At 37.6% G+C, this 23,872-nt stretch overlaps 1 protein-coding gene across 2 annotated transcripts in view; it reads left to right on the top strand.

Moving 5' to 3' along the window:
- The window catches only part of PLCL1 (phospholipase C like 1 (inactive)), a 331,823-nt gene extending 313,213 nt beyond the window's left edge, over positions 1 to 18,610 (top strand). The window contains exons 6-7 of one of the 2 annotated variants that reach the window (XM_036900516.2): positions 10,551 to 10,583; positions 13,946 to 18,610. In XM_036900516.2, the coding sequence (XP_036756411.2) occupies positions 10,551 to 10,583; positions 13,946 to 14,134 (222 nt within the window). In that variant the 3' untranslated portion in view covers positions 14,135 to 18,610. The remainder of the gene's footprint in view (positions 1 to 10,550; positions 10,584 to 13,945) is intronic. The other variant, XM_036900517.2, reaches the window with a different exon arrangement.
- The last annotated feature ends 5,262 nt before the right edge of the window (positions 18,611 to 23,872 follow it).

Genomic DNA, 23,872 nt, shown 5'->3' with positions numbered 1-23,872 from the left:
TTGTGTATGTTTAACTTTTCCAAGCAGCAACTATAAAGATACTGCCTTATAGATATGAGACATTGATATGTTAACATATTTATTTTTTATTATATAAAATATACTTTATTATATATTTTAGAGTTACCTTTTTTTGTCTATTTTCATCAGATTGTGAAAGAAAGTAGTTATTATTATTTTTTTACCTTTGCACGGCCATGATTATTTTAGATTTTGCTAAGATACGTTCTTTCTGAAAACCTGTGTACATAGTATTCTTTTCTAAATTACATGCTTATTATACGGGTTGAAGATACATTAATGTTTTCTGTTGACTTTGTAAGTTATCAGAATTTATTTGAGGTCACTTTTACATACTGAGCATGGTTAAGGTGAAACTCTACGTGGAAGCAGAGGAATAAACCAAATGATTTTAGAAGGCCATCTCTAACCATTGGACCACAAGCTTTTGGTGGACAGAAACTTCACTACCTAAGCCCCAAATAGGGGCGCCACCTGGTGGACAATGTGATAATTCATTTTCTAGAGGTAGTCATAAATGCATAGACCATATGAAATCCCTGCATTTTTACTTTTAAGTTTAGGGAGATGTACTTAGCTGTTTCAATTCATACGCTTCACATTTTAAATTGCTGAGAACTTTCCCACTTCATACAGATAAAAAACCTCTAAAATAAGGAGAAAAACATTAAGATACTATGATAATTGAGTTAGAAGATCCATCCAAGAATTAGAGGCTTTTACTTATTCCATTTCATATTTTGTGTTTTTCCTCTCACAGTTCACTGTACAGCCTGTGTTTATACGTAAAAAGGGTTTTATAAAAGACTTTCAGCTTCCCTCCAACTACTCTACTTTCTCTCTCTTTGCCTACACAGCCAAACTTCTTAACCAAGGTTGTTACGCTTGCTCGATCCACTTCCTCACCTCCCACGCACTCCTTAGCCAACTTCAGTCTGTCTTCTCCTCCGACAGGCCATTAAATCACTCTTCCCAAGGTCACCAGTTACCTTCCTGTCATGATATCCTGGGGTCATTTTTCAGCTTTTCTTTGCCGGACTCCTTGGGACCATTCTACGTGGCTGATCGCTCCCTCTTCCTTGCGTCAGTGCCTCCCTTGATTCCTGGGACACCACATGCTCCTGGTCTCTGCCTACGTCTCTGGCTCTTTCTTCCCAGGAGATTTTTCGGGTTTCCCTTTCTCCACTCTTCTACTACATGCGGGTGTTTTTAGGGTTCGAGCCGAGGCTCTCTCCTCTGTCTTACTCCATCTCCTCTCCTTGGGTCATGCTGTGCATGCAAATGGTTTTTATTACCCTCTGTCTGCTGTCAAATCCCAAATGTATATCTTTGGTCCCTGTGTCTCTCCTTATTCCAGATGACCTCCACGCACCACTCCTGCCTCCCAGCTACCCACAGGCGTCACACTTGGAGGTTTAGGCCTCTCAGCCCCAGGGGGGTGCCAGCCCCAGGCTGTGCCCATCCCCGCCCTCAGCTCCTGCCGTCTCTGTAACACCTCTGGTATCCCTCCCGGCTTGGATGAACGAACTGAATGAACTCGGGAGTTACGCCTGCAGAATCCTGGGGGTTATCCTTGATCTTTTCCCTAACCCTCCACCCCTAAGCACTTCCCAAGTATTGTTGGGTCAACCTCCTAAATATCTCCCTACGAGATCTTCACTCCCAGGGCTACTGTCTTGGTTCTCTTCCTTGATCACTTGGATGAGTGAAAACTCTTCACTTTCCAAATCCCCACTCCCTGCCCCGACCCCGCACAGCAGCTGGGATGACCTTTCTAAACCTACTCTAGTCATGGCTGCTCTGCCTGCTTACGGCCCCTCCGAGGTGTCCCAGGGCTGCCCCTGCAGCCTTCTTCCTGCCTCCTGCGGAGCTGTCTGTGACGTCCTCCAGCCCAGCTTCGTCTCTCACCCATCTTCCTCTTTGCTGTGCCGCTCCAGCCACCCTGACAGTTTCCCAGGTCCTCAGTGGCACCAGCTGTGCTGTCATGCTGCGCAGTTGTGTGGGCTGTCTCTTCTGCTCCCTGGAAGCCCTGCCTGCTATCTCCGCACTCGTCAGCACACATGTGCTTCTGCTGTTGGCTGCGGCACCACGCCTTCAGGACGCCTTTCCTGACACCGGCTCTTCTGCCCCTCCATCCTCATGAGGCTTAGGCGCCTTTGCACGTGTTTCCACAGTACCCTGGTCTTCCCCTATCATAACACTTTAATTGCTTCCTTATCTCTTTCCCACTAGACAGTCTCTCTTATTTAAAATAATTAAGTGATGAATTGTAACACAGCAATTGTCACCTGAGCACAATTAATAAATGATAGACCTTCAGTATATAAGGTGAACTCAAAGAACATCTCAGCCAATCCCCTCGTTTAGCAGAAAAGGAAAGTGTAGCCCACAGGAATTAGCGCTATTCTCAAGTTCACATCGCCGATCCATAATTTGTTCATCATTCTCCCCACTGCAGACACCAGCTGCAGCACCTGCCCTTTCTATCCTTTCGACAGATTCTGTCTTTCTGTACAAGAAGCCCAGTAAGTTGTAGCTGGGACGAAAGCATGGTTTAAACTCTATTTTTCCTTGATTATCAACCAATCAAGTGGTGTGATTAAAATTGTAATTGGCCTGCCATTTCCTCATTTCAAGTAACTTTTTTTCTCTGAGTTTCAGGGAATAGGGACTCAGTCAGGCTACTCCAGGTGAAACAATATGTGACAATGTAGGAAACATCTTTTTTTACTTTTTATTTTTTTATTTTGGTATCATTAATCTACAATTACGTGAGGAGCATTATGGTTACTAGACTCCCGCCATCACCAAATCCCCCCGACATACCCCATTACAGTCACTGTCCGTCAGCATAGTAAGATGCTGTAGAATCACTACTTGTCTTCTCTGTGTGGCACAGCCCTCCCCGTCCCCCCTCCACATTATGTCTGCTAATAGTAATGTCCCCCACTTTTTACATTTTTTCCTCCCCCTTATGAAACACATCTTTTGAAAAGAAGAGAAGCCACAGAATGGGCAGCCTCCCCAAATCTTGGGCTAGATCATTATAATTCAAGCAGGCCTTAGGGGACTGTGTGGATTTTCACTTCAGTGCTATGGCTTTAGTGGGGCTGAGCTCTTTCCTCTGTTTTTTCTAGCACCTCTTTCTGTTGGCATTTTACTAATAAGGCTTTTTGAGTTTCCCAGGCTCACTTTCTGAGAGAGTTCATGTGATTGCTTTGACTAATTACCTTCATTGCTGCCTGGCATTGGGCCAGCTCATAGGTCACTGGCCAACTACTGACTGGCTACTCTTGGGCCACATGTGATGCTCTGTCCAGCCGGCTGTGGCCGAGGAGGTGGGCTTTTATAGTACTGAACAGTGGCACCTCAGTCAGCCTGGGGCTAGTTTCTTTAGCGAGGGCTTGTGCACGTGCACAGGGTCACAGGTTTGTCAAATGAAGTTGTGGGTTTTCTACATGGTGATAATTTAAAGTTCCTCTGAAAGTATGGGGTTTTTTTTGTCTGTGTATCTAAGACCTAAAAAAAAATCAGCAACTGAAAAATTGGAATTGAATATGAATGTTCCCTCCCACTAGTTCCTGATAGTTTGATGCTCACAGTCATCTATTCTGAGAAGAAATGTGAGGCTTGGATATGAAGAATGCTTAGGGAGGCATCAGTGTGACACTCACAAAATTGAATGGGCTTGGTGAATGCACGGTGAATATTTTCAGGCACATATATTTATAAAGTTGATTCAAAAATAAGAATGTAAGAGCGATGGTATTTGACATTTAGAAGAAATGTTTTGACAAGTATGTGTGATAATTTAATGGTGTATATCCCATAAAGCGGACAGGAGTGAAGATGAGGAAATGACTTTCAGGGAAGCGGTACATCCTGCTGCGAGCCTGCGGTTGAGTTTCGAAGAACGCTTCTGCCACCCATGCTTTTACTCTCACTTCATATAATTGGACTGTTGTTTTCAAAGATGCTGATAATGTTTGAGCCTTGATTGGATTCTAGGTTAATATAAGCTATAAAAGATAGTTTGGGACATTTTGGAAAATTGAATATGTACTTCATATCAGATGAAATAGCTGAATGAATGTTAATTTCATTGGAGGTAATAATAGCATTGTGGCTATTTTTAAAAATCCTCATTTTCATGATATACCTACTGAGGTATTTAGGGTGAAATATACATACATTGATAGATTATGTATGTATCATAGGAGTTAAATAGGGTATGAAGCCAAAATGACAAGATATAAACAATTGGAAAATGTAGATGCTCTTATGTCAAATTTTGTGTAGCAGAATTTTTAAAATAAACAAAAAATTGTAGGAAAATGTATTGCTAGTACTTTGGTGTTGTGGGTGACTTGAGTGTGAGATCTGAAATTTGAGTGAGTCTCAGATTAGGGAAAACAGGTCTTGACAATTCCATGGAGTAACAGTAGCCTGGTATTTAACCAAATGCTCTGCGGGGTTTGAGGCACCAACAGTGATCACTCATTTGTGACCAAACCTCAGATTACTGTGGAAGGAGCTAAGCTGGCCAATCTTTGATTTAACTATTAACAAGAAACTCATTTTATTTGACAGCTGCCTTACCATCATTACTCAAAGAGTGATCCACTAGATGGAGGGTGCAAAGCAGTTTCCCCTTTGACCATCTCTTGCTAATAGCTCTTGGGACACTGTGGCTGATGCTGAACGTAGAGCTCATGGTGGTGTCAGTCAGTGCCTTACAGGGCCACTGGATGGGCTAGCCCTGTGCCCACCATAGTGTATCCTTAATGGGGACAGTTTTAGCCCATTTTCAATGATTTCACAGAGGGTAGAGGATAAATGTTCCTGGTCAAAGGACCAGATGCAGTGCGGCTGTCACTCGGCTGCAGGGCAAACAAGGCACATAGAAGGCTGTGTGATCAGTGCTCCTGTGCTGCACAGGACCAGGTGCCATGAAAAGCCACCTGTTTGCTGAATTTCTCAGCACTGTGGAGATGCTTAAGCCACTGAAGCCATTTTGTAATCCGTTGGCACTGGGTGTGGACTGTTGTTATTGCATCTATTCTTTTATTCCAGCTTTTTTGCAGATTTATTTTTTGGGTGGATCAAGTGGCCAATAGTTTAAGTAAGGTGATAAGTGATTTTGTGAGAACTTACCAAGCAAGGAGAATGCATTTAAAAAATATCGTTCTACCATTTGATCCAGGAATTCTACTCCTAGGAATTTACCCAAAGAAAACAAGTTCTCAGAATCAAAAAGACATGCACCCCTATGTTTATTGCAGCACTATTTATAATAGCCAAGATATGGAAGCAACCTAAGTGTCCATCAGTAGATGAATGGGTAAAGAAGATGTGTACATGTACACAATGGAATATTATTCAGCCACAAGAAAAAAAACCCCTACCATTTGCAACAACATGGATGGAGCTAGAGGGTATTACACTCAGTGAAATAAGCCAGGCAGAGAAACACAAGTACCAAATATTTCCCTCATTTGTGGAGTATAATGACAAAGCAAAACTGAAGGAACAAAACAGCAGCAGACTCACAGACTCCAAGAAGGGACTAGTGGTTACGAAAAGGGAGGGGTGTGGGAGTATAGGTGGGGAGGAAGGGAGAAGGGGATTGAGGGGTATTACAGTTATTACACATGGTGTGAGGGGGGGTCATGGGGAAGACAGTGTAGCACAGAGAAGACAAGTAGTGACTCTGTGGCATCTTACTTCACTGACGGACAGTGACTTCAGTGGGGTATGGGGGGTGCTCGACAATATGGTGAATGTAGTAACCACATTGTTTTTCATGTGAAACCTTCATAAGAGTGCATATCAATGACCTTAATAAAAAATAATATCTTTCTAATATTAGTCACTGTCTTTGTAGCCTTTTTCTGCTCTGGAGTTTGGAGCACCCTACATCTTTCAAGGTGTTATAAATGATTTATTTGAGATGGAAATAGCATGAGCTGGCTTAGTACAAGTTTTTATAGAAGCTTCTTCTGCATTTGCCTTATGGCACTCACATTAGTATGAATTCAGATTTCAGGGTCATTTATTATCCAAGGAAAGAAATTTTGAGGTATTGGAACTTTTAAACAATATTTGTTTTTTGTGCTGATGACCATCCATTACTAAGGTTTCATTTGAAATGCAATTACATTTGTCACCTTGCTAATGGTTGATTCTACTTTTCTGCCCTTTCTTATTAGATCTGTTGACATGAAGGCAGATAATCACAATAACGGGAAGGAAAGAGCAGAGATCAGGGGAATCAGCCATCAGTGGCTTCTTGTTGTTTCATTGAATGGTTCTTTTGTCAAAAAGACTACAAGAGAATCCTCAGGATACCAGTATCATCACACAAACCTAAATTCATGAAGCTTTCTGCAGTTGACTCATATTTTTAAAGTTTAGCTCAGGGTTTTCTATTATGCAGCTCACTGGTGTTGAAGGAATTTTGTTGACATTTTCTGTAAGTGGATTAGGCTTGCAGTCATTTGCCCAAAGTAGACAGATGGCTTCCTAACCAGAGCACCCTCACAGGAGCCTATCTTATGGTATCTTCAGAAATACAATGGGTCTGTCACAGAAGATAATATTTGGCATTAATTTCCTTTGGTGACAGATGATTTCAGTTCATTTTTACTTTCTCATCTGGCTTAAATGAAACTGCTGTTTAACCTTTTATCTCAATAGTGGGCCATGCTTCAGTGTTTTACACTGAATAATGCTGTGCCCTCTGAATTATAAATAAGAAAACGAGCTTTAGGAGGGACAAGGATGACACATTTCAAGGGCTCTCCGAGGAAAGTTCCCACATTGAGGCAATTACTACTTTTAAGGTTTTAGTGATTATGGGTATGGGGCCCTTCATAAGACCAGTGGATGATCAATCCTGAATTTTACTCTCAGTAACCGTTTATTCCCCTACTCTGCCAACTTGCCTTTTTCAAGTTTCAAATTGTTTTTCATTCTCTTGTATTTTACAAATTTAAGTATGGTAGACATCTATAACATTGTCCTTATTAATAATGAAATATTGCACTTACCAAAACGTTTACATTTTCTGTTATAGAATAATAGTAGTAGCTAACAGTCATTAGCGTTTGCCATGTATGCCAGGCATTATTCTGAATTATTCACACTTACTATCTCTCTTACAGTAAGCCTAGAGATGGGTACAATCATTATAGGCATTTTAGGAAACTGAGGCACCGAGTGATCTTGCCCAAGGTCAATAAGCTAGTGAGTGTTGGAGCCAGGATTTGAATCCAGATAGTCTGACAGTGGAGGTTGCACTGCTAAGTTCACCTATAGAATAGCAATGTGGTTACAATTCAAAGCCTCTGGGCCAAATTGTTTCTTGAAATATTGTTATAAGAAATGTGGAATCCTTCGACTCATCTGTTCCTTCATCACTCCCGGAGTTCTGGTTTTGCTTCTCAGTTTGTGCATGCTGCCATCCTGGACCACCAACTATGTGGAAGTTTTTAGGGGTTCTGGGATACAGCAAGGAGAACCAGTTTCCCGGGGATCTGGGAGCTAACTGATGGGTTCTCACATTTACAGCATTCTTCAAAATGTATAGCTTGTGCCTGTGATGAACTTGATTCTTTTATAATCTCCTTTTTTTGGATCTGATCAGTTAGGTCTTACGATGATATCTTTAAAATGAACCATTTTTTCCATACTTCTCCCATTTCTGAGTCTTCTATTATTGCCGTTTTATTTCAGATTTCTGAAAATTTGGCTCAGATTAAAATTACTAAATTCTTCCAAACTCTGTACCCACATTGAAGGTAAAAAAAATCAGACATCAAAGTATTAGCACAAAGGTAGTATTTATGTTTGGGATATACATGGGGTTGTATCAAAGCATTTTTTTCTTTTTTTAAACCAAACTGGTCTTAAACTATAATTTTTCTTCTTTACATTTCTAAGATCTATTAGATGACATATGCAACATATCATGTAATGTACCTAAATGCAAAGAAAAGTAATACAGGGAAAGAAAAGCATCTATTGGCCTGGGAAGCAGGCATTATTAAACATTTCATTCACACTTATTTCCTGTGTGAACCTGGGCAATATATTTATTTAGCTTTCTTGAGTCCATTTCTTCACCTGTAAAGTTAAAACATTGTAACTGTCTTCAATTGTCTTAAAAAATTGAAAAAAATTTTCAGAACTCTTACTTAGCAGAACAAAATGATATATATACTTTCAAATTTAACTTCCACATAAATTTTCATTATGTTGAATTTAACAGAGAATGACTTCAATTTTTTATACTTTTTATATGATTGTACTTATTAAACATGTCATTCTGCTTTATTTTGCAATGTTGTCTTTTCATTGATATTAAATTATTCTTAAAATTTCTTTGAAATATCTTCTATACTTTTAAATTATTCTTCCTTCAGAATTTGGTTCTCAGGTGTTAAAAAGACTTATTTATATTCTGTTTCCATAGTCTTCAGAAACATTTGATTAATGGAGTTTATGACCAATATTAAAATGTATTAGTCACAAAACTAATCTTAAAAACTGAACTTAATGTGAAAGTATGAAATCTAATGGCTTAGGTGAACATGTCCAATGTAATTCCCTTTCTGTTCCCATAAAAATAAAATAATGTAATTGCATTATGTAAAAGATTTGAAAGCAGTGTTTAATTTTTTTGAGTTCAGAGTTTCAGAAGAAGAGTAATATAAAAAGCTTCATTAAGCCAATATTTTTAGACCATAAATACTCTAAAATTGTTTACCCTTATTTTTTGAGTGTTCATTGAGTAAAAATTCAACTTTTTAAGTGGTGAGTGGCAGTTGAAATATTTGGTTGCCAATGTGCTGAAAAATAATAAATCTGATTGTTGAACTAAGTGCAATGGAAACTTCTATTTTTGTGCAATTAAAATATCTTGTACACAGTCCCCTAATGGCTACACCTTTGTGCCTTCTGCCCTCTTGTTAACATCTTGTATACATTCCCTACATGACTGGGCTTTCATTCTGGAGAGCAAGAATTCCAGACCATCTTTGTATGGTTTTACCCAATATTCCAGAAATGTAATGTCAAGAGAAATATATCTGTTATGACATCAACACATTTTTGATCTGCTAGTTTAATTTTCCAAATGAGGAACATCATAATACCTTTTTGAAGCAAAACATTTAGCCTCTTTAGGTAATACAAAGATTCCTAATAAGCCTGATTTTTGAACTAGTAAGATGGTAGTAGGGCACCACAGTATTGTCTTGTCCACCAAATAGTAACTGGCACAAATAAAGAGCTGCTAATTCTACCATATTGTCTGTAGTCGACTTATACGGCAGTCTTATCCATTTGGATCTGCTCATGGATCATGGGTGACTCTAGCAGTGGGCGTAGACTCTAACATGAAAAGAATTTCAGGGCAATCAGTAAGCCACTGACCATGTACTGAAAAACACCCATGTCTGCCTGCAGACAGAGCTGCATTTGTTTATGTGTGTAGTTATGTATATGTGAGGGTCTCTCCATTCTCAGAGCCCTAATTAGCCATTTTAAATATTTGTGGTGTGCTCTGAGACAACCCGTGCATTCTGTTCACACATGACAAGGGCACTGGTAATGATGTCCTCCTGCCCTTTCGTGCACTAACATCACAAGGAATAGGGCAGTTCTTGGGAAAAATGGGTGTGGAGGATCCATGGATGCCTTTTGTAATTTACTCTGCCAGATTTAGCCCAAACTTTTTCAAACAGTCGGGGAGAACTGCATTAGTTAGTAAGAACAAGAATAACAAATCCCAAATGTCTTTTGGTCGGCTATAAAATATATTACTGGTAGATAATTTACAAATATAAAACTCACAGATAACATATTTAGAATTCTTGCCCCCTTTATGGTTATGATATGTGGAAACTGGTTTGCACTTAGTATATTAAATGTTCGATAAATATTAGCTTTTGTTTAGTGTTGTGATAGCATTTTATTGTCGCAAGTACATTTGTTAGTAATAATAAAAATTGTGGTATTGTACAGCAGGCCCATTTATAATTTAAATTGCATCAGATATTTCTTGATTTCTAGATAATGTATTTTAGTTGCAACTTAATGCAGTTGGAAGGATTTGATTATGAATGCTTAATGTCTCTTTTTAAAAAATTCATTAATCACCTCTAATTGTAGATTCAATGTCTCTATAGTTATCTCTTGATGGTTTTTTTATGATTCCAGGTGTTACTTTTTGAATGTGTTGGGTTTTTCATGAATTCTTACATTCAGAAGCCAAATAACTGGAGGCTGAATTGGTAGCTATTGCTTTTAAGACTTTTGAAAAGTCCCATTTGTCCCATCCACCTCAGCCTGACTGAGACGCACCCCATTACTCAGGCCTTCTCGTTTATTTTTCCTCGAGTATTCCTAGTACCAGCAGAACCTCCGGACTCCATGAGATTACCAGTCTAGTGACATGTCAGCAGCAGCTTGACTTCTTTCCAGCTGAGTGTTCAGTGATCTAATTGCATGTTAATTTTGCATTCCAGGCCACAACAATCCCAGATTTTGGTATCCAGGAGGTGAGGTGTTTTAATATATATGCCACCAAGTAAAATGAATTGTCCCAGGCTTCTCTTCTTTCCCCTCCCCTCCCAAGCCCTCTGTCTGAGGAGAATTTTTTGGTATATTCTTTAGAATGCCCTGTTACAATACTCCTTCAATACATACTACACCCTGATATTTTTAAATGGCTTAGCTAATCTGAATACCTAACACATCTTGCAGGAAATGATACACTATAAGTGGGCTACTTAGGAGTTTGGGAGGGAGTGTAACAGAGTAAAGAGAGGGATGCTAGTTGGTCAAGGGAAATCCCTGCACATAAATGGGAATAAGTCAGCACTAAACATGCCAGGATGGGGGTTGTTAGCAATAAACTTCACTCTCTCTACAATTTTGTCCCGAATGATCTTGTCTGTTTCTCATACGTTAATCAGGACAACTCATGGAATTGACTCCATGAACTGTGGAACAGAAAGATGATCTCTATTCCTCCTTCTTAAAAAAATTGAAAACAAAATCTTTACATAAATGTTTCACCATAAACTTTTCATAACTTAGTCTTTCATTTTTTCTTCTATCAGTTAACAGTGTAATTTCTCTTTCTATTTTTTTATGTCTGATTGTCAGCCAAGATTGTGTTGTCTCCTGGTTGTCAGGAGATGATGTAGTTGTGACTTTGTGCCCTGGCACAAACTGTTTTTCCCAACTGGCCATTGTTTTCTAGAGAAACTGACTTCTATGTACTAGAACTGGCACTGTCTTGCATTTAGGCCTGGTGCCCCCTCTCAGAACTGATGAGATGACATTCTGGCTGATTAATAGATATGTTTTATGACCTGCTGCAGGAAAAGGGATGTGAGAGCATTAGGCATTAGTAGTATCAAGCTTGATATTTTTGCGTGCTTCACTGTTCTCTTGCAATTAGGAAAGATGCCAATTTTGCTTTTGTCTTGCTTTTAAAATGCTTGATGAAAATTTCCGAATTAAAAGAAAAGGGAGCGCTTAAAAGCAGTGCTCTGAAAATGAGTGTGGATATAATCTATTATTACAGTTTGCCTTTTTAAAGGACTCTCTCCATTTGTAAATACAGTAGCACTATACACACCTCTGTAAACAGATTCTTACAGATGCATTTTAAACCAGTTAGAAAAATTTATATTAAAATATGCACAGTATCAAGATACTTATTATAGTAGTAGACCTTGTTAACTGCTTTTCATGTCACCTAAAGCATAGTTTACTCGTGATTATTTAAATCGCAAACAGTTTTTCAATATATTTTCTTTACACTTTGGAACTGTGAGGAAGGTGGAAGGGTATTTTGTTTTAACAGAAGAGAAAATGGCTCAGGGAGAAATAGCTGGAGCTAAAAATAAAGCTAAGATACTCTGATGTTTGTCCTTGCCAGGGTGTTCTTGCTGTACCCTATTTCCTACCTCTCTAGTTCCCACCTCTGAGTTCTGTCAGACTGTGCCACATGGGCAATGATTTTCTTTTTATCCATGTTGTTTCCATGGGTAACGATGAATAGGAGGCTTAATTTGCTTTGTCGAGAGTTCACCATTTGCCCTGAAGACATGCCATATCATGTAGTGGTTAACACTGCAGACTCTGGAGCCTACTGCTGGGCTTTATATAAACCCCAGCTCCACTGTGTAGCAGCTGCATGACTCCAGGGAAGGTGATGGCTCTGGGCCTAGTTTTTTCATCCACAGGCTGAGATTAACGAAAGTGCCTATCTCATGGGGATGTAGTGACAATTGCATGAATGAACATACGTATCATACAGGCACTTTCTTTCTTGTAGTCTTATTACCTAGAATTGCATTTTTCAAAGTGTGTGTGGCTTCATTTATCAGTGTCCAGAGGAGACTCATTATGTCACATTCTTAAGAACTACCTCCCCACATTCTGCTGGTGTAGTGAATATTTTTCCCTTAGAAAATTCACCTCTAACTGATAGTGTTCAGTCTCTCGTTTTCAGTCTTAGTCTAAATTATAAACATGGTGTGGAATAGGGCACCGAGCTAAGACAGAAGACCTGGTTGCAGCTCAGTCACTGATCAGTGGTGACCCTGGGTCAGTCATTTAATCTCACCAGCCTCAGCTTCTTTTCTCCTCATGAGAAGGCTAGACTCTAAAACTTCAGAGTCTACTTCTAAAATCCTATTCCATGATTGAGGCAATCGGGGTAATTTCACTTTAATAAAAATAATAGGCAAAATCCTACTTATTTATCCCATTTAAAGAGTATTATCAGAAGGATTTAGCTGTTACTATGTAGGATAGGTTGGCAAGTGCCTCAGTAGATTCTAAGGACGGAAGCAGAGCAAGGCATTTTTATTACAAGCTTCCTCATATACCCTAAGGGAAAAGCATTAATCAAATTAAAGAGATAAAAGAGTGTATCACGGAGTCCTTGCATAAAATGGGTGACTTATCCTTTCTCTGAGTCTCTGCTTTGCAGAGGAATCCTCCAGCAACCAGGGCGAGTGCCATATCCTCCCAGATCATCTTCACAGCTCCAGGGTCGCACTCCTGAGCGATGCTCTGGGACTGGCAAGGAGAGAGAGAAGGAACTACTTCCTCTTTTGTCCCCTACCCTACGGAAGCATGTTCTGGCTTCCCCACACTTGGTCCTTCAGGTTCGAGTCAGCGTCTGCACTTGATCACTTTAATGATGAACTAACATAAATTAAAACAATGGGAAAAGATGTTTCTCAGGCACTGACATAACTGACAGCTAACATGTTCCTGTAATCCCCATTTGCTTTTGGTTTTCATTGACATACTTAACTTCAGGAGCCTTTCTTTCTCCATTAGCCAGATGGGAACTTTGTCCTCAGGATGATGGAAATGTAGCAGGAATGTGGGTAACAACTTATCAAAAGGCAGATTACAGAGATAACCCAGTATACAAAAAGCCTGCCCGCCAAGCATCAGGGTGCGTGATTTACTTTACAGAAGATATTTGGTTGGTAAGCTCTTGTACACCGAGGGGCTGGTTTAATTTGCAGTTCTTGAAGGAAAAGCTTCTTTCTTCATTCATTCCGAGCTTAGGAATGCTGGGCGGGGACGGGACATGAGTTGCAGTGGTGTGCAAAGTCTCAGACCTTGTGATGGAAGGACGACTGTCCTTGGTACATTTGGAAGAGGGTCCCCTGAGGTTGTTCCCCACGACTGGAATCTCAAAGGGCTTCCAGCAACCGAGCAAAGACCCTCAGTGATGCTGGAAAGTGCCTCGGGCTGAACCCTGGAGAAGTGGCTCTCGGGTCTAGGTCTGCTTTCTCCCTAAGTGGTACGGGCGGCGAGTGATGCTACTCAGGATATGCCCGGCCCGTAACTTCCTTCTTCAGTGTATATTTCTATCTGTTTGTAGGGCCAAGGAGATCTGTTGAAGAGTGCCAAAAATGAAGCTCTAGAAAACATGAAGCAGATCCAGCTGGCATGCTTGTCTTGTGGACTCAGTAAAGCCCCCAGCACCGGCGCCGAGGCCAAGAGCAAGCGCAGCCTGGAAGCCATCGAGGAGAAGGAGAGTGGCGAGGAGAACGGGAGGCTGGGACCCTGAGCAGCGCCGACATCTGCACCTGTCCTGCCCGGCAAGGACTCTGGTTTTTCTTTCAGGTTTTCTTTCTTTAAGCGTTTTAGAAGTTCACAAAAAGACACCCTCTATAGGGTGTTGGATATAAACTGATATTTTTCACTATGTCAGAATTTTAACATAGTTAATTTATCTAAGTTAAAACCTTTAGTAGCCGTGTTTTACATTCTGAGATGTGTGTACACACCTGTGTATGGATGTGGGTGGAAGTGTGTGTGTATGTGTGAGAGAGAGGGGGAGAGAGTAGGAGAGAACACAGAAAAAAAAGCAGTGAAGTTGAGAGAGATTGAGAGATATCGAAATCTTATTAAAATCTATTCTGTGTTGCATTATTCATTTTGTAAGTTATTACTTTATCATTTGGGGACAAATTTGTTAATCTGAGATTCTACAGAGCACCTACTATAACCTGTTGCTGTTTAATTTTGCTTCTTACCTTTGTCATTTAATTTAGAGATCTTAACATAGCTTATTATTGAAGGAAGACAAATTTGCCAAGGCATAGATGTTTTAATAGATTTAATATAGATTAGAAAAATTCCTAAGAATCATAGTAGAAATAAAAGTAAATGAAAGAGAAACAAATGATCAGAATTCTAGAAAGATCAGCAAAGTCATTTCTTCAGTTAGTGACCTCTTTAAAATATTTATCAAAAAAATAAATTTTAGAAAGTTTTCTGTAGTTATTCACTAAAGATAAGATTTCAGTGGAAAAGCTGATCATAACTAAATTTATACTCATCTGTGTGGTACTCTGAAACACAGTGAAAGATCTGGATCTGTTGTAATTACAAGTTTGACGTGACAATATTATTCAGTTCTAACATTTCAAGTCTGAGATTTGTAGGGAAGTATTCTTCCAAACTGGGAATGTGGCATTCATTTTCTATAACAGACATGGGCAGCTAGGAGGTCTTGGCTTGGATTGAATTTAAAGTACTAAATTTAAATTTAGACATTGTTTAAACAATACCATATCGTCATGTTGAGCTGATATAAATTCTGTGGGTCAGATAACATCTTCATGATGATTTAAGAACTAACAGATCACAAAAATATCTATGATATAATTTTAACACATGCAGAAAACATGCACACAGAAGAGGCAGATGGCTACTAGTACACTTAATTGCATCCAGATCATTTTTACCCTAATATCTTCATAAAGTACTTGAGTGTTATATGTTTGTTACCTCCCGGAGAACTAAATGTTCTATGGTTATGAAAATATATTTATTTACAACATTGCTTTTATTTTGAAAAGCTTCTTAATTAATTTGATTAACAAATATGCTAATTAGGGGAAATCTAGGGAAGGTAATTGTTGAAATTTTGCAAATATAAATATCTTCTATAGCTACTGTGTTAAGTTATTTCTGACTTCTTAACACTGTTATGTTCATGTTGCACATTACTGAAACAGTAAAGATATGAAACAACACTTTTAGTGTTTTCCTTTATTGTGAATTAATTGAAAAGGAAAGATAATGAAAATGGGATATTATATCCAAAATAGCTTAAAGGGATATTTCCATGGACCAGATATGATGACATTTCTCCTTGAGTTTACAGCTGGGCACTTGGGAAGGTACATGAGCTCATTCTAAGGTAGGTTTCCAATGGTGCTGTAATAAGCCTGAAAAAACTTCATTACCTTCCATTATACTTAACCTGCATGGTAGACGGAATAGTGGAATACTTGTATCTAATCCCTCTTGATAAAGAAGAGGTGATATAGAAACAAAACCCATTTTACATTAGCCACAGGTTGGTTTCACTTGTGGACATCTACACCTCCCTGATTCCCATGTGAGGAAATCTTTGCCTTTACTGGTGATACAGAGAGATGGGAGGAGAAGATCAAGGGTGGCAAACTCTTGAAGAATATTTATTCATTTCTTAACCTGAACGTTGAAAGTGGCTTCCCTAGTTCATTCCATTTGCCTGGGAGCTTCAGTCATACTTAGGGCCTACCCAAATATTCCTGAACTGTTGTTGTTGTTTTAGTTTAAGTAAATTGAATTTTAAAAAATCCACTATTCTTGAGAACATGGTGTTGCTTCCACTTCCTCCCATGCTGCTTCTTGCAGTGGGATGTCCAGCCATTCTCTGCTCCTTTGCATTGGTATTGCTGCTAGACAGGGAGTGAGGCGGTGGGCAAGGGGAGGGGAGCGGGCCTGAGGGAAAAGGTCACAGTGGCGGTCTTGCCTCTGGATGGAACAGCAAAAACCAACAAACAAAACTTTCACCTTATTATTCTGTAAGGGTCTTGCCTCCTTTCTGCACTTGAACTGCAGTAGAAAAAGCCCCCTTCTATCCACTTGGCTTTTGGTGGCTCTAGGAAAGTAGCGTGGTAGATATAAATTCCATTTTTACTTATTAATTTTTACACTACCAAGGGGGTTTGAGGCAGAGTAGGTAGGTATTATCACTGACATTTCATAAGTGAGAAAGCCCAAGGCTACTAACCTAGTAAATGGAAGAACTGACTTTGAGTTCTGGTTTGTCTGATATTGTGTGCAAGTATTTTATTCAGTGCTTTGATTTTCAGTTGGATTATCAGAATTTTAAACTAGACTATTAACTCCTTTAACAAATGAAAAGAGGTTTTATCATATTTTGTGATAATAAAATATTGATGGTCAATATGAAAATGCAAAAGTACAGAAATATGTAAAAATAAAAATCATCCACTATTAACATTTAGAACCTTTCAGGCACTGTTTAGTGTGCATATACACCGTGTATATGTATACACTGTTTAGTTTGTATTTATTTTACATACTGTCTTTTACATACATGTAAATAAACTTTCATTTTTAACAAAAATGAGATCACATTATATAAATTGTTTTATTACTGGCTTTTTACAACAATAAAAACAATACATAATGGATATCTTTTTATGTCAATAAAAATCTGTGTACATTGGAATGCTCAGCCTTTGAATTGAATCTAGTCCACAAATGACGTATTTTATTTGGCCACTGAATCTTTTCCAAAAAATTTTAAACCATAGAAACCTTTTAAAAATCAGGAGATTTCACATAAAATATCCAGTTTTGTACATCTTTTAAAATACTGGAAATTCTGACAACACTAGACACTGCTCACACCTCCCACTTCTTATTTGGCATCAGTTGATAGGAGCTGCCAGCTCCAGAAGGGGCGTGTGCTGTTAGTTTGTCAAAGAACCTCTTCGCTCATTTGTTACACCTTGACATTGTGGATGTCTTAGGTGGTGATCCTTAATCAAATTATTATTTATAATAATGACAGGGTCTTACTATGTGGATTTTCATAATATATTTAACCAATCCCCTATTAGACTTTTTTCTCTTCATTTATTATTAAATAAGAATTGCAATGATGAAAATCTATTTCTGCAAAGTTCAACGTTTTCTTTAGGATAAATTTCCAGAAGTGGTCAAAAGATGTGTATATTTTCTAGGGATTTTGAGATATTTTGCCAAATAGTCTCTGGAAAACTTGTCCAATTTAAATTTCCACCAAGGAGTTTATGAAAGAGCTCAAATCTTGGCTAACACTAAACTTTAGCTCTTCTTATTTTCATCTTTGCCTATCTGCTAGGTTAAAAAATTTAATTTATCTTTATCTTTACTCTCTAGTGAAATTGAACACATACCAGTATATTCATTGACTGTAAATAATCTCATATAGCTCATCTATTTGTGTTTTCTGATCATTTTTTGGTGGCGTGGTAAATTTTTATTTTGTATGATTAATTTTTTTAAAGGAATTTAAATGATAAGAATCTTAACCCTGTGTTTGTTATATGTGTTGCTAATATCTTAATTGTTAGTGTTGAGACATCTTTTCCTACCTATGCTCATGAAGATATTCTCTTATATTACCTGCTAGTAGTTTCTTGGTTTACTTTTCACATTTAATTCTAAACTTCCTCTAGAATTGGTTATCATGTGTAGTGTAAGATAGAAGTCCAATTTCACTTTTTCCCAACACGGATAATCAGTTGACTCAGCCCATCTATTGTAAAAACTGTCCTTTGTTGCAACTATGTAGTACCATCCTTGTAAAAAATGAAGCACCCATGTATGTGTGTGTCAATTTTTCTAGGATCTCTATTTGGTTTCCATCAGTCTTTGTTCTGGCAACACTACTGCACTGTCTTAATTACTATAACTTTATAGTGTTTTGATATCAGAGACTGTAGGCCTCCTCACTTCTTGAACATTTTCTTCATTATTTTTGGGTCTTTCCATTTCCATTTAAATTATAGAATCAGCTTGCCAATTTCTGTCAGGCACATCCTGCAACTTTGGTTTTATATTGAATGTATGTATCATTTTGGGGAATTCTGACATTTATTTTATTCAGTATTCCAATCCACTCACATAATGTATTTCTCCATTTATTCAAGTCTTATTTAGTTTCTCTTAATACCGTTTTATATATTTCTGTGTAAAGGTCTTGCACATCTTTCATTAGGTTTATTACTAGATATTGGTGTTTTTCCTGCTTTTAGAAATAGTAACATCTTAAAATTTAAATTTCCAAGTTGCTTATTTATGGTATATAGAAAACACCATAGATTGTTTTGTGATTGTCATGTATAAGTGAATTTGTTAAACTCATTTAATTTTAATTATCTATGTATTATTTTGGATTTTATCAGTATACAATCATGTCATCTGCAAATAATGAGAGTTTTTTTTTCCTTTCTGATCTTTATACATTTTATTTTTGTGTTTTATTTATGTATTTTTTGCTTTGTTCAACTGGTTAAAACCTCTAGTACAATATTCTGTATTAGTGATATTATAGAATATTAGTGATAGTTTCTCATTCCCAATCTCAGGAGAAAGTTTCCAATATTTCATCATTATGTGTGATGTTTAACCTAGGTTTTTGTAGATTCTGTTGGGGAATTCGAAATTTTTTAAATGCAACTTTTACCAATTTATAGAGATAAAACCAGAAAATCTCTGAGAAGAAAATATAAGAGAAAATGTTGTAATCTAGGTTTTAAGGCCATGAACTTTAGATATAACACCAAGAACACGTGACAAAAGATTGGCCTTCAGCAAAACTATTTTAATTTTTAAGTAAAGCTTTCTCCTGCCTCTATGTTTATTCTTTTTTTCATTGATGTTCAAGACTTTGTATATTTTCAGATAGCTCAATTTTACTTTTACCTGGGAAATCATGAGTTTTTAGAGTTAGGTGTCTTTTTAGTTTAAAAAAGGTTTCTTTTTGTATTTTCGTGTGTGTTTAGAGATACATTCGCATTGTGTACCTGCTTCAGTCTCCTTTGGAACAGCAGTTGCCCATGTCATCATCATAGCCTCTCCTTTATCTTTTCAGTAATTGTGTTATTTCTCTTCATTTTTCTTTGAATCCTGGAAGGTTTTCTTGTGACTTTCCTTTACAAGAAAATTTCCATTACCGATATTGTCCATTTTGCTGTTCAACATTTTTCATTTCAATGCACTTCTTTATCTCATCTGGCTCTTTATATAAATTCCTGCTTGCCTCTCAGATAGTTTTTCTCCCTAATGATCTATTTTCTCATCCCATCTTTAACAGTTCACATTTACTGTGCCTTCTATGTGCCAAATACTATGCTAAATGATTACATGCATAATCTTATTTAGTTCTTAAGACAGCCTTAGAGACTGATATTATTATTATTTTCATTAGAAAGGGAAACCAAGACTTAGAGGTGTTCAGTTATCTATTGCTGCATAACTAAGCACCCCAAAACCTAGTGATTAAAAAAAATCAAGTCCATTGACTCTGCTCATTTATCTGCATTTGGATAGGGTTCAACAGGGGTACCCATCTCAGTTTCCCTTGTTAGTTGGGATGATTTGAAGGATCGAGGCTGGAATCATTTGAAGACTTATTCCCACCCATCGGCTGGAAGACCTACAAGGAGCCTCTGCATGTGGCCTGGGCTTCCTCAGACTTGGTGGCTGGGTCCTGAGAGTGAGTGTCCCTTACGAGAGTGAGCCTGGATGAAACCATTATCACCTGTCTTGACCTAGCCTTGCAGGTCATGCAGCACCATCTCTACCACATTATATTCACTGAAGCAACCACAAAGGCATACATACCCAGTTTCAAGGAGGAGAGGTGTAACAGGCTTTAACTCTTGATAAGGTGCAGTAAGGTTCTGAAAGAGCGTGTGAAATCAGTAACGTTGCTATTGCCATTTTTGGAAATTATAATCTTCCACAGAGAAATGAAATAATTTTCCCAAGTCAAATGATAATAACAGAGTAAGAGTTCTTATTTCATAGAAATCTTATTTCACAGAAATTATACTAAATTTTATAGAGTATGAAGAGATGCTATCTCAAATTTTCTTAAAAAAATGTATAAGACCTTCCATGACTCTTACTTACATTAGGATCATGTCCCTTTATGTTTCAGTTTTGTGTTACAGTCTTTTATGTTACAAAATATTTTTATAAATCCATATTGGTTTCTGATTACTCTTGTAATATTTTATCTAATCATTCTTTTGTTTCTTAAGAAGTGGTATGAGTTATTCTTGATAGATTTCTTCACTTTAACTTGGATGCTGTTAAAACCCTTTCTAAAAATTTAAGTTAAGCTGCAGGATCTGATGTTACTTATATAATAATCTGATTTTCTTAGAGGTAAGGACTTGAGACTTAGCAAAGCCTCAAGTGTTCCAATTCCTAATGAAAAGACAACTTTTTGATAATAAAAGGGAAAGAATGATTTTGCATGATTTCATTGATTTTATACCTAAATGGTGTAGCATTTTATTTTGCAACAGTTTTATGTCTATATAAATAGTCTTAGGTTTTATATTCCTCTGTTGGCTGTTGGGGATAAAGGAATACTTACTAGCTCTCAGTTTGCTGACTTTTCATGTCTCCACATTTATGTTACCAGTACCTTGTCAACAAGATAAAGGAAATGGGAACAGTAAGTCATCCAAAATATGTTTAGGTCATAGTCAATTTCAGCTTAAACCCAAGAAAGTTCCAAGCATGCAATGGTGGGAATTTCTTGCTTCATATGTTTTCATGTGGTGAACATGTTACTGGCAGCCTGGTGGCATTGGCATAAAGGGACTCCTAGGCTCTCAACTTTTTCTAAATTCTTTAAATTTCTCTAGGCCGTAATTTGAACAAATATTGGAATATATATTTTATACATATATTTTGCTTGTTTAGTGATTGGTAGATTTGATGCTGCTATACTGACTTTTTGTGTCTGCATTTGTCCATTTCCAAATGTGCTGTATAAATATTGTTGCCTCTTCTGGACAATCTCTTGGTAAAATATAATACATAAATGTTTACATTTTAGGGTTGCTAAAACAAACAAACATACTGATAGCTCTTGACACATTGCTTAATAGTCCTTTTTATCTCTCTTTTGTTTATATAACCACAGGTTTCAGCATTTCTCAACAAGGAATTCACAATTACTTGATGAGTAAAACAAACCATTGACATAAAAGAAAGGGTAACAATTGCTTTTATATGAACGTTGTACAGCACTTCTTATCTCTAAAAAAGCCATGAGACACAGCTGAAGGGAAAAGAATGCTATTCAAACAAAATCACAAGGGCATTTTAACTGTTCAATGATTAGAAGTTTTTCTCAGTAGCTAATATTAATGTCCTGTATTCTTGAAGTTCTCTTTATCTGTTTTACTTAGAAGATGTAGCTGCTGCTAGTCAGCACATATAAAAGTAATTTGACTTGCAAGCTGGAGAGTCCCAATTTTAGATTATCTTCACAGTGTCCTTTAGCAGTGTACTACCCTGGGACACCATGTATTCAGATTTTCCTTCAAAAATAAAATCCTGCCAGACACATGGGACTGAGAGAGTGTAAACATCCTAGCACTTTGTTGAGAAGGCCTGAATAAGATATTGGATTTGCAATATTTTAACCTTGTCATCATATTTGGTTCAAATTGCAGTGCGCTGTGCCTATGAAGGCCTTTATTCCTTTGGAAGAGCACTAGGGGGACACATAGGAAAAGATCCAAGTTTATAGTCAATTATAGCCCCATCTGCTGCATTCCCTCCATCTCTTTCATGGCAGTTTTCCTGCACTTCCCCATCACACTCTGCGTGTTTGTCTGTGTTTCCATGATCTGTTCATAGATTCATCGATTCCCTCCTGTGCTCAAATTTTCAGTGTGCCTTTCAAGCAAGAGAAATATCAAGGTCTTCAGAGAAACTTTTAAAAATTTTACTCCTAAGCACACAAAGATAAACCAACTAGTACTCTTTGAGTTTGCTCCTCCAAATCAAATCCACTTTCATCCTTTTACCTTATTCATTTGATTTTGGTTGTTATGTGCCATTCCCACTTCTAAATGTAATTCTTCTATTTGTTCAGATAAACCATGTTTCAGAGCCTATTCTGTGGGTCAAATGTTCCACAGCAGACCACCCAGCATTGTGAAAACAAAGGCTTTCACACTGAAGCTGTGTTTTTTAGCAGTCATCAAGTTAGATTTTCCTTTTTTTTGGTTGAAATATCATCAAAATTTTGGATTTGGATTTGTTCTTTGTGCCATCCATTCAGCTTAGTTGTGGGGAGGAATTTAACATGACCTTTTAAGGAATTATAATTCTGCTATTTTTAAATATGAAAATATAAGTGAATATGCTTTTAAAATTGGTTTCTATATTTGTTCATTTGTTAATAGTGTCACATTTTACCCCAATTCTTCCATAGAGAATATTTTGATACCTCTAAGATTTAAAATAAATTTATGAGTAAGAAAATACTGCTCAATAATTTTATCTTTCTTGAACACTTTCTAAATAGGCATGAAAAATATATTCCACAGATAGAATGAAGCTTTATGGATTATGAACTCAATTTTCAGTCAGTGACAAATATATTGTGTTCTTTCTTAAGGTATGTGCAAAGAATTATAATATGGCAATATCTCTGTTGCAATTCACAAAATAATGCTTTTTTCCCTTTTACTATTGTAAACATGCAGCAGTATTCTCTGCCATTACAACCAGGCAAGGTTTAAAGTCAAATTATCATGTAAAGAAGTCTTGATTCTCAACTCCCATCCCCCTTACCACCTGTTCTTTCCCCAGTGTTATTCTCTAGTATTAACAGCATCCCCATCTCTTCAGGAGCTTTGATCAATATCTCAGAGGACCATCCCCACTCTGTTCTCTCTCTCACCCTCCTATATCCAATCTATACCTGACTCCTATAGCATCTTGACCCAAATGGCTCTGGAATCTTTCTGCTTCCTTCTATCTCTAACTCTATCACCAACATCTGCCATTGTCTTGCCAGGATTATGGAACTAGCTTCTAGCTAGACCCTTTAGATTATTTTTCTCTGTGGTAATCAGAAAAACATATATGTACATGTATATCTATATGTGTATGTATATATATTTGCTTCATACTTCTACTTAAAACCCTCAAACAACTTCTGAATGCACTTAAAACCCAAATTGACAGGTACAATCCTCATGACCTGTAAGCCCTGGTCCCTGCCTACTCATTTCCTGTTATGGACCCCATGTTTGCATCCTCTCAAAATTCATGTGTTGAAACCCCAATGCCCAATGGGACAGTATTAGGAGGTAGGTCTTACCTGGGTTTAGATGAAATCATGGCAGGGGAGCCCCCACAGCATCAGTGGTATCCATGTAAGAGAAGGACTAGACCTTGCTATTTTCCACCATGT

This window comes from Manis pentadactyla, chromosome 6 (assembly GCF_030020395.1).
Source record: "Manis pentadactyla isolate mManPen7 chromosome 6, mManPen7.hap1, whole genome shotgun sequence".
NCBI lineage: Eukaryota > Metazoa > Chordata > Mammalia > Pholidota > Manidae > Manis > Manis pentadactyla.
The sequence above is the reverse complement of the archived record's forward strand: the minus strand, read 5'-3'. Positions and strand labels throughout refer to the sequence as shown.